This window comes from Bos grunniens, chromosome 11 (genome assembly GCF_055505025.1).
Source record: "Bos grunniens cultivar Pamir isolate PY7600 chromosome 11, Bosgru_T2T1.0, whole genome shotgun sequence".
In the NCBI taxonomy this organism is placed as follows: domain Eukaryota; kingdom Metazoa; phylum Chordata; class Mammalia; order Artiodactyla; family Bovidae; genus Bos; species Bos grunniens.
In genome coordinates, this window is record NC_141175.1 from 77,973,178 (window position 1) to 77,984,808 (window position 11,631).

The 11,631-nt window shown below is 39.3% G+C and overlaps 1 protein-coding gene across 1 annotated transcript; it reads right to left on the reverse strand.

The window, feature by feature from the left end:
• Positions 1–641: 641 nt before the first annotated feature.
• EPCAM (epithelial cell adhesion molecule) lies at positions 642–11,325 on the reverse strand. The gene is made up of 9 exons (XM_086327088.1): positions 11,032–11,325; positions 8,505–8,612; positions 7,986–8,226; positions 7,083–7,148; positions 5,984–6,047; positions 4,722–4,823; positions 3,677–3,877; positions 1,798–1,842; positions 642–1,106 (listed from the first exon to the last, which is right to left on the reverse strand). Exons 1-9 carry the CDS (start codon positions 11,105–11,107, stop codon positions 1,065–1,067), a joined length of 945 nt encoding a protein of 314 aa, XP_086183214.1. The 5' UTR covers positions 11,108–11,325; the 3' UTR covers positions 642–1,064.
• Positions 11,326–11,631: the final 306 nt, after the last annotated feature.

Below are 11,631 nucleotides of genomic sequence, written 5' to 3' on the forward strand. Positions count from 1 at the left end.
GAATCTCAGGAGTCATCACCTTATCATATTCACAGATTCTGCCCACACTCTAAGGGAAGGAATTATATAGAGCATATATATCATGGGTAAGAAATCTTAGGGGCCATCCTAGAATTCTGCCTACTACGGAAGGGATAAAAATCATAAGTAAATACTTAAATACAGCTTTTAAAATTTTCTTTAACATTCTTTTCACAGTATTTTTTAAAGTTTCTTATCAAAAGCAAAATATTTCAGGATACTTTAACTTCATATAAAATGTGTTTGTACCATAATAATTCAGTTGAAAAACTGGTGCTTCTAATACAACCACCCATGGAATTCACATTCCACAACACTGTCCATCAATTCAGCCTTAAGGTATTAGTCTGCCAAAATGCCACTTTGTCTGAAATAGAATCTTAGATGGATTCAGAATAAAATTGCTTGTTTTTTCTTTGTAGAAGTTATACATTACGTTATTAATTTTATATTGAGTATACATGATTATCTGGAGGAGGAAATGGCAACCCACTTAGCACGCACACATACGTGATTATAAGGGCTCATGCAAATTCTAATTTGTAGCTAGCATTCAGAGCATTTCTTAACGTATTATCTTATGTGTATACTATGAAATTTGATTCAATGTGATTCAAAAGTTAGGAAACTTTTTTAATGTTTATTTCATAGTTCATAAAAAAAGTTTATATGTACAAGAGTCAAAGTAAATAGGAAAGCAGCTATTTAATGACAAATGGACAAGCCAGTAGTCATTTCAGACTACTGTGGAAGCATATTTAATGCGTGCCCTTCAATGTTAGGCATAAGTAATTCAAACTATCAGTCCAAATTCTGGGTTTTAGATCTGTTATCGATAGGACACTTGTAGTCAAATTTTAAGATTGGTAAAGTCAATTTCAAACTGTTTATATTTTGAGTACAGGTTTAACTAGTACAAACATATGATGTTAACTAACAACACAACAGTGGTCTTCAAAGATCTTCTCTTCGCCCCATGCGTATGTTTATAATCTGAGTCTGTTTACTAATTTCCCTTATTGTAGTTATTCTTCAAACTAGTGTTATGCATTGAGTTCCCTATGCATCTCACCCATCTCCTTTATCTGAAATAGAGGGGAAAAGAGAAAAAAAATTTAAATAATTTTTCAACTTTTTGTTCATTCTGAAAATAGCTTAAAAAACAAAAAGCAAGAAAATTCTCTTCCACATTTATGACATTTAAATTTTTTTTTAAAGTGTATTACAAGGAAATATACATTGAATACATGATCCAAATTGCTTTTTAGTGATAAGATGGCCAGTGACAGAAGTAGAAGGTAAGCTAAATATTTAAGGAAGAACCATTTTCTATTATCAGTCTTTTTTATGGGTGAGGGAATTGAAGTTTAAAATTAAATGATTTTTGTCTCAGGTTGCAAAATTAATTGTAGACAGAACCAAGACAAGGTAATGACAACTACTCCAGATGGCAAACATCTTGCTGTGTGGCAAGCATGGGACTGACACTTTACACAGATTACTCTATTTTATCCTTACAAAGGGTCTGTACTATCATCCCTATCTTACAGATAAAGGAAACATGGAGGCTTAAAGGAAGTTAAACAACTCACCCAGCTATTAAGTGGTCAGAACTCAATATAATCTGGTCTGTACTGTGAGACTCTCCCTAAGATCCTAAGGTCTACACTGTAAAGGGACTCCAGTGTAGTTGAGATCCATTCGTGTCTGGAAGGTATAGTGATTATGAGGAATAAGAGATTAAACAAGGGCCTTTTAATTAAATAACCCACTTACCTCAGCTTTCTCATACTTTGTCATGCTTTTCTTTCTGGAAACAACCTAAGTGGAAGAAAAATGATTACTATTTGAGGACTGCTACCCAAACAAAAAATTAGTCTAAATTGACATACATACTTTTAATGAACACAATTCTGATCTGAACAAATTTAATTTTAAAATCCATACTGTTTTTAAAACCATCAAGAAAACAATGAACAATCTTCAGTGAAATTTAACAGCCTAGTGTTCATTCTTCCACATCTTGTTCCACCCTAGTAAGAATATAACATGTATGCATGTAAGTTTTGGGGGTCTAAAAATGGGATCATGCAACATAATTTCCCTCTTTACACAGCCTGCATCTGCATCACAGGAATTCTTCCAGATCGAAAGCTATGGGTAGAACTCTTTCTCTTTAGTAGCCGTTTTATTCCACAGCATGGATGCCCCGGAGTTGACTTGTCCATTCTCCGCTGGACGTACACTCAGGCTGTGTCCAGATTCATCCTTACTAGCAACACAATACGTGACCTTGACCGTGCTTCCTTATTACTTGTGCTTTTATTTCTGTAGGACAATTAGATTCCTATGATCAACCTTTCATGTATTTATTTGCCGTCTGGAATTCCTTTTCTGTAAGTTGTCTGCTGCTGCTGCTAATTCGCGTCAGTCGTGTCCAACTCTGTGCAACCCCATAGACAGCAGCCCACCAGGCCCGCCCATCCCTGGGATTCTCCAGACAAGAACACTGGAGTGGGTTGCCATTTCCTTCTCCAATGCATGAAAGTGAAAAGTCTACTCACACCTATTACCATTTCTTTCTTTAGTTTCATCAGTTTGTAAGAACTCTTTATATATTATGCATAATAACTTGTTTTATTCATAGTGAATATTTTTCCTGAGCCTATCATTGATACACACATATATACACATATATATATTTTTTTTCACTTTACAGCATCTCTGCCATACAAAATACTTAATTTCAATGAAGTCAAATATATGACTTCCTTCATGGACTCCAGATTTCCCACCTTACTTGGTTTCTTTTACTACAAGGTTGTACAAACATTTCATAAATTAATTTTGAGACTTATTTTACTCTTTAACATTTTGAACTATAACCCATCCAGAATTTGTGTTTGAACACGGGTGAACTGGCCCACTCCTTTCGTGCTGCTGTGCTTCAGAAGGTGCTATTCACACACAGCTGAGCAATGTGGCCAGCTCTGGTGGGGTGAAATAGGAATCCATCTTTTGTTTTCTTCCAGATGGACAGCAAAAAAATATAAGCTGCCGTACACCCTCAAATCTATGTCTTTATTCTGTCACGTTGGTAAGATTTCCTTACGTATCTACAACAAACCCTGCTTCTCAGGTGGTATGGTCTTCTTCTGAAGCACTGCTAAGTTCAATTTACTACTCTTTTATTTAAACTGTGGCTTCATGTTTATCTCTTTTAACTCTTTTTTATGCTAACATTGTGTTTCAGTGTTAACATGTGTTCACAATGTGTTCAAAAAAATGCAGTTTCATCTCACTGAGTGGTTTGGAAATTCAGATTATTTTGCACTTAACCTGGCAAGAGTGTTAAATCGTACTCCTGTGTGCAGTGAGGACAACTAAAGGACACTGGCTACTCAATGGCAACATAACCAACCTGTGAAGTGCTCAGCTACAAGCTTTTCTCAGATCAGCATCCTTTCTTCATAAGGCTGACTATTTTACAAAAAGGGGCCAGAAATGCAATAGATTCATTCAGCATAAAGGAGTACAACAAATGAAGATTTTGTTTCATTAACTTATTTTGGAACATGGTCGGGGCTCTTTCATATTATCACCATTTCTTGAAAGAAAAGATCCTTAAATGAAATTTCACTTGTTCCAAACTCACCAGCACAATGATTCCAGCAATAATTGCTACTACCACAACCACAATGACGGCAATAATACCAGCTTGTAGACCCTGCATTGAAAATTCAGGTGGTTTTTCATCAACATAGTAAATTGAAGTTCGACCAGGATCCAGATCCAGTAGTTCCCCATTTACTCTCAGGTCCATCCTTTTGGAATGGAACAAGGATTCATCTTTAACCTATATTGAGGAGAAAAGCAATTTAAAATAGTTAAGAAAAACCCACCACAGCCATGAATTATGTGCCAATTATGTACCAAAAGAACTGCTGCCAAGAATCTTTATGGTTTTGGTGATAACAGTCTTATCCATTGAAATAAAAAAAAAAAAAAACTTTATGACAGGAAATTTCCAAACATATATAAAAGTAAAAATTATAGTATAATTAGGTCCATATACCTATTACTCAGGTTCAATAATATAAACACAGGGCCAATCTTATCTATTCTTCCTTCTCTCCCAACCCCCTAGCCTCCCCTTGGCCTGGGTACTTTTTTGGTTTTTTTGGCTACACTGCACAGTTTGTGAGATCTTAGTTCCATGACCAGAGATTGAACTTGGGCCCTTGGCAGTGAAAGCACAGAGTCCTAATCACTGGATAGCCAGGTAATTCCCTAGCCTGGTTATTTTGAAGTGAATCCCAAATTTCATCAGAAAATAGCTCACTTTAGTATATTAAACACACAATTTAATCCCACCAGTTAAACAGCAATTTTTACAGAGTCTCTTGTTCATAAAAATTATAGTAGGGAAGACTAGACTCACAAGCTAAATAACTGCCAAGGAGGTAACAAGAATCATAAGAGAGAAAATATTCTAGGCATAACAATTTGATAAAAAGGCATAAATATACGAACAAGTAAAAAAGTATATAAGAAAGGCGCATGTGAACGAAAAGGAGGACAAAGTTAATTGCCACATGAGAACCACTGGAGAATATTTATTCATATGGTTGATCTAAAAGTAGAGAAATAGATGAAAGACATTTCTAAAACAGAGATAAAATAAGCAAGATTATACTCACATCTTTTTCAAAATAATAAGCCACATCAGCAATATCCACATCATTCTGAGTTTTCTGAGAAGAATTTTGTACCAGATCAATAGTGATAACATCGTTCTCATACTGGGGTGGGAGTGGGGGGGGAGGGGAAGGGAGTAAAAAATAGAAATTAATATTACTATAACAAAAACTGTATGAAAATCAATCAGAATATTCAATGTTTGATTGTCTGTAACCTGCATGTGCTGGTATTTCTTGTCATTAATGGATAATTTGGTTTATCATTAACAATAACATCAAAATCTTTGGAAAGTTACATCAATCCAAGGGATAGAAAAAATAGCAATGCAAACAAAGATAATTATAGTTTTTTTTTCAAAAGAGAATTTTCTTTTCCGGAAAAGATTTTGAACAAGATATTAAAGTACCTCATTTACTAAAATGCTAAAGAAATGCAATCCAAAACCATTTACCATGTTCTGCTTTTAGGAAGGAAAAAAGCATATCCCTACCAAAAAGTCTTTTAAAAAATGATGTCAATTTTTTGCCTTGAAAGTATTCCATCACACTATCTAAGCATTTTTCACGCAGAGTTGAAAGAGTTAAGGAAGGGCTAACTGGTTAAAGACTAGCTCCTGAAACCAAAGACAACAGGACTAAGTAGCATCCTAAAGTAAGTAGTCAATCCTAAAGCAACCAGTCAGTCCTAAAGGAAATAAACCCTGAATATTCATCGGAAGGACTGATGCTGAAGCTGAAGCTCCAATACTTTGGCCGCTTGATGTGAAGAGCGACTCACTGGAGAAGACCCTGATGCTGGGAAAGATTGAGGGCAGGAGGAGAAGGGGGTGACAGAGGATGAGATGGTTGGATGGCATCACTGACTCAGCAGACATGAGTGTGAGCAGACTCCAGTCAATAATGAAGGACAGGGAAGCCTGGCCTGCTGTAGTCCATGGGGTCGCAGAGTCAGACACAACTGAGCAACTGAACAACAACAAAAGTAAATATTGCCAAAAGCAACCAGAGAGAGAGATTTTCCAAGGTAAAAAGACTGGCATGTGCTGGGGAAACTAAGAGACACTACCTTTTCTGTAAGGGTAAACTGAGGTTTTTCAAGAGTATGGAGGGAAAGCAATAACAGGGGATTCTTTAGATTAAGAGCCCAGGGCTTACAGTGTTATTCAAATACAGTTCAACCACTATCAAAAATCATACCCAAACCAAACTGTCCAACCAACTCTCTGTTAAAGCCGATCTGCTTCAAAAAAAAAAAAACTTACCAGAATATTTGTGATATATTTTGGATCCAGTTGATAACGATTTGTGATTACGTCCTTGAGTGCACTGTAAATAGAAAAAAAATGAAGCCATTTTGCAACTATCATCAAAATAATTCATATTCCAAAAATAATAATTCATATTGATGCAAAAACTGTTGAGTTCTAGTTTTAATAGAAATAGGACATTTACTCAGTATCCAAGTACCTGCCCACAGATTATATTAATTACAAAGAGAAAAGTGGTATCCACAGTGGAGAAACCTGGTGGACCCCGACCACAGTTAACATCACTAGTGAAGGCACGAGCTGACCTTATGTGCCTCCCAGTGTGAAGTACTGAGAGGGACACAAGGTCATTGTTAGTAGTTTTTTTGTCAAAAATGCATTACTTGTATTTAATTATGAGGAAACATGAGACCAATCCAAAATTGAAGGACAGTCTATAAAATAATTTGGCCATACTCTTCAAAAATATCAATGTCATGGTTTATAATTTAAATATTAATTAAAATTTTCAATTTTACTGGGAAGACAAAGAAAGGCCAAAGCAGTGTTCCATATATAAAGAGACTGAACAGTCATAACAACTAAATGCATGATCACAGATTGGGTTCTGTGTTAGAGGGGAAAAATTTGCCACAAAAAATATTGGGAAAACTGGAACAATGTGGTTTAATGTTAAATTTCCTGAATTTGATAACTGTACAGTGATTATGTAAGAGAATGCCTTCTTTTTTTCTAGGAAAAGATACACTATAGTATTTAGGGATCAGGATGCATGTTATCTAGAATTTGCTCTCAAATGGTTCTGCAGAAATAATATTTATACATGCTCAGATAGATAACAGAAAGTACACACACACACATGCATACTCATATAAAACATGGCAAAATCTTCACTGGTGAATCTAAGCAAAGGTTACTGTATAAGAATCTGTACAATTCTTGTACCTCTATCTTTTAAAGTTAAAAAATATTATTTATATTATCCTATTTTTCAGAAATATAAAAAAGTAATGAGACTTTAATTTATCTAATGGTATAAGATGGAAGATTTGAGTGTCAACTGTACAAATATAATGCATTTAATAGCACTTACGACTGCAAACTTTGAAGATCATAAGGTTTTTCCCTTGTTTTGTGTTTTAGTTCAATGATGATCCAGCTATAAAGAAACAGTATTGATTAAACATAACAACTCTGCCTTTTATATTATTTTCTTAATAAGCTAATGCCAAAATTCCCACATGGAATTACAAGGAAATTAACAGAAAAAGGATCTATACTATAGATATGCCCTTCATTTCTTCCTTGGCCCTCAGACATTGTTTATAAAGAACTCAGCCATTCTAACATAGACCTTCTGGCCACCACAGTCAAGATCACATAAAGCCAAGGCTTAGCTGGTCATGGTGGGCCACATTCAAGTGAAAAGAAAAAAGGCACTGAGAGAAAAAGCAAAGTGGCCACAGGCCTCCAGAAGACAGAAGTGGAGAGTGCCTGCCTTGGCTGTGATAACTTTCTTCTCAGTCTCTTCCAATAAAATCTTTTTGGCTTAAACTAGCTGGAGTGTGTTTCCATTCCTCTTCATTATATAATCCCTAAAACAACCATATCTCACTTTAAAATACAATAAATAAGCAAATATATGAGTAGCTTAAATTGTTCATGTACACTGAACACCAATCCAACTTAAAATACTGAACAGTGTTAAGTAAAAATATATAAGCAAAAGGAAAAACATTTGAAAATAAGATATAATACATTGCTAGTAAATTCACAGATCTCTGGAAGGTTATGGCATGTGACATCAATTCTACAGAAGTAAACTGAGTAACTAGGGGGTTGAGATGGGATAGGATTGAGATGAGACTGTCACTGTCCACTCTTTTTTCTCTTTTGAATTCTAAATCACAAAATCACGTTACATATTCAAAAGTACATTTAATTAAACGAATTCAAAAAGCATGAAAACAAGTAATATAGAGGCAGCCCAACTCACTAGGTCCTCACTGGCTCAGAGCAGGAGATTTCACTGTCCTTATCGGTTCTTCTGACCCCAGCAGTGTTCACACACCAGCACGTGGAGGTGCCGTTGCACTGCTTGGCTTTGAAGAGCCCCTTGTCGTCACACTCGGGGTCATAGAGCCCGTCATTATTCTGGATGGCGCCCTCTGGTTTCCCTCTTCTCCCGGACTTTGAGTGATTCATTTCTGCCTTCATCACCAAGCATTTAGTAGCCACTGAAAGGAAAGTGTCATTCCAAACTGAAAAATAACTGCAGTTTTGTGTTTAAAGAAAAAATTTAATTCACTCCAAATTCCCAGGGCCAAAGATTATTACAGATTTTACAAGTTTTCATGTTCACTTTCTAAATCATAAGAAACTTCAAAGATGAGATAATGTTGACAAAATAGCATGATTCAGATTTGAGCCAATTAAACACTTCCAACTCAAGACATATCAATTAAAGAAGTATAAATCAAATAAAACTTAAAGGCAATGAGGATATTCTACTCACATTTTGTGCAAATGACGGAATGCTGTGTACCAACTGAAGTACACTGGCACTGACCGAGTGCGTTCACAGAGCAGTTTGTGGTCAGTTTGTAGTTTTCACACACACATCCTGGTGAGGGGAAAATCCACTTTAAAAATGAGGATGCAACTATCAACTCTGATGTTGAATCAGCTAAATTATGTTTTGACAATAATCCCCAAGTTACGGGACACACAGCCTTAAAGAGTGGTCCTTAATGTTTAACTTTTCAGCTACAATTGAAGTGGCTGACACAATGCTAAATAGGCAGTCTAATTTGCATACTCTCCTACTTATCTTTTTTAAACCAAGAATAAACCCTCCAAACACCAGATTCAGCTTTGCCTTCATGATACTCCCAGACTCAGCTTCTTCCCTCCTGTCCTGCTAAACACTCGCCTGCCGGTCATGACTCTTCCTCAAAATCAACAACACATTACTATATATAAAATAATAAGGACCTACTGTATAGCACAGGAACTCTACTCAGTATTTTTTAATAACCTATATGGGAAAAGAATTTGAAAAAATGGATATATGTACCTGTATAACTGAACCACTTCGCTCTATACCTGAAACTAGTATGTTATAAATCAACTAGATCCCAATATAAAATAAAAATCAAGTTTAAAATGCCAATTCTAGGATCTGTGAATAACTCACATTACTTCCCTCTTCCCACCCTTTAATTAATAAGAGATACTTCTTCTGAGACTTAATGGAAACATACTCAATCCCTGGACAATTTTGTGTCTTGGAAAAATTTAATTTTCAATTGAATTGGGAGGTACCTCTTTTCTAACTGAATTAAATCCTAGTACCTGATTTTGAAAGTGCTATTAAGCAGCCCATCCTGCATATTGATGTCAGTTTAATATTTATATTTTTGACCATCTCAAAAGCTTATTTTAACTTCAAACTGACAAGTCCATTTCTTTTATTAGTCTAGATAAGAGAGTGCAAGATTATAAACAAACACTAACTTTAACAGGCTGAAGAACTGATATATTGAAACTTCATATCTCAAGTTGTCTTTAATTTTTCCCTATTTAATCAATATGAACCACCTATATAATCTGTTCATCACTAAACTCAGTATTAGGGTCACAAAAAGAAAGTCTAGTGGCTGTCCTCAAGGAGTTAAAAATCTTACACTGCATTATGCTATATACCTGCTCAGAGAACAAAGTTATGCCTAAACACCGTGCAATTTTAAAGTGACAATCAGGCACACACTTTCTGAACATACTCCTACAGCAGCTGTTATCACTTTAAAGCAATTTGTTTTGGTCCTGCCTCAGGGCATGCGGAAACAGTCCCCCAACCAGAGGTCCTACCCAGCGCCTCCGGTAGTGGAAGCATTGAGTCTTAATCGCTGGACCGCCAGGGATTCCCACTTTAAAGCAATTTAAAATTAAGTATTTAGCCTCAGACCGAACTTGAAATAACATGAGTTGATTAAACTGCATTATTCTGAAAGTGTAATGAATTAGGCCGAACCCTGTTGGTGAGACTATAAAAATAAAAGCCTTTCCAGAAATCTGGTTAAACGACACCTCACTGCTAGCCACCACCTTACAAATAAATCAAGAGATGGCGGCCAAGATGTTTATTCCAGAGTAAGAAAACCTGGAATCAAATTACACGTCCAAGTTTAGGATAATGATGCAACCTTTCCGGCTACAGATTGTTTTATATCATTTAAATCGTGTTTTTCAAGACTAAAGGAAAGGGAAAACTGAATACAATGTGGGGAGTGAGGACGGAGGGGATCAATACCTAAAACAATGTGTTTAGGTTTAGGGTAATATTTAGAGCAAAGCCTGAAAGAAAAATATATCTATTAATTACAGGATTCTTTTAAAATGGTGGCATTATTGTTTTAACTCTTAACGATTACCGATATGGCTGGATTTAGTACAATAAACTTGGCATTACTTATATAATCCTTAAAGAGAAAATATCCATACACCGGGTAGTCAAGGCCCAGGAGGACGCCCCGTCCCCCGCCTCTCCGCACAGGTGCATAGCGGCCCCAGAGGCCTCGGCTGCAGTCACCGGCCCCCGCCTGAGACACATCCGGGGCCCGCCGCAGGTGCCCGGGGAGGGGCGGGGCCGAAGGTCGCCGTCGCAGAGTCCCCTCCCGGCCCGGGCAGGTTTCCGCCTCGACAAAACCTCAAGAGCGCAGGGGCCGGAGGAGGTGGGCGCGCCGAGGCAGCGGCGAACGGGGCCGCTCAGTTCCCTACCGGACCCTCCGCCCCTGCCCTAGGCCATTTTCCCAGAGAGGCGAGCAGAGCCCCAAGCGAGGCTGCTCCCTCCCGCCGCGAGTGTGGGCGCCTTCCTGCCACCTCCCACCCTCAGGGGGCCTGGGCAGCCCCGCGCCGTCCATCTCCAGGCGGGAAACCGCGGCCCCTTCCCCGCAGTCTACATCTAGGGCACCGAGGACCGCCACCACCACCGCCCCCGCCCCGCCCCCCGGTCCTCCTATCCCCACGACTCCGCTCCTTACCTTCCTGGTCTGCGGCCACCGCCGCCGTCGCCGCGGCGACCAGGAGCCCGAAAGCGAGGACCTGGGGGGGCGCCATGCTGCGCGCGACGAGGACCAGGGCGCTAGAGCGCGAGGGCGCCAGGCAGGTCGAGGGCTGCAGCGAGGACGAGCGGACAGAGTAGGTCGTCGCAAGCCCACTGGCCGGCCGGACGGCGTGAGGCGTGGGACGCGCGGGTCCGCGTCAAGAGGACTGAAGCGAGGCGTTCGGGGATCAGACGACGGTGCTAGCTGGCCGACGGACTGCGCGATTTGGGCGCGCGGTAGAGCGGAGCAGACCTGCTTGACCTGGCGGCCCCGCCCCCGGCCCCGCCCCGGTCTCTGCCCGCGGCGGCTCACCTCCGCAGGCCGGTTCTCCGCGTAGTCACCGCCGGGGGGCGGGGGCAGGGAACAGGATCCCCTCCCCTCCCCCACCCGGGACGCGGCCGTTGGGATATCACCCTCTTCCCAGGTGTGCGCCCGGTCCGCCGGGTCCCCGCCGCCTCCAGGTGCCTCCTCCCGCGGCGGCCGGTGAGGTGGGAAGGGCGGGACCCTGGAAAAAGTTGGAAAATACCGACACTTCTT

What these genes read in the sequence shown, in the direction of transcription:
- EPCAM (XM_086327088.1), bottom strand. Translation starts at nt 11,107, where the DNA reads ATGGCGCCCCCCCAGGTCCTCGCTTTCGGGCTCCTGGTCGCCGCGGCG. An exon ending in TTCCGTCATTTGCACAAAAT is followed by an intron (nt 8,227 to 8,504) that starts GTGAGTAGAATA and finishes CTTTCCTTTCAG; the next exon opens with TGGCTACTAAATGCTTGGTG. An exon ending in TTGCTGGAATCATTGTGCTG is followed by an intron (nt 1,843 to 3,676) that starts GTGAGTTTGGAA and finishes TCTTCCACTTAG; the next exon opens with GTTGTTTCCAGAAAGAAAAG.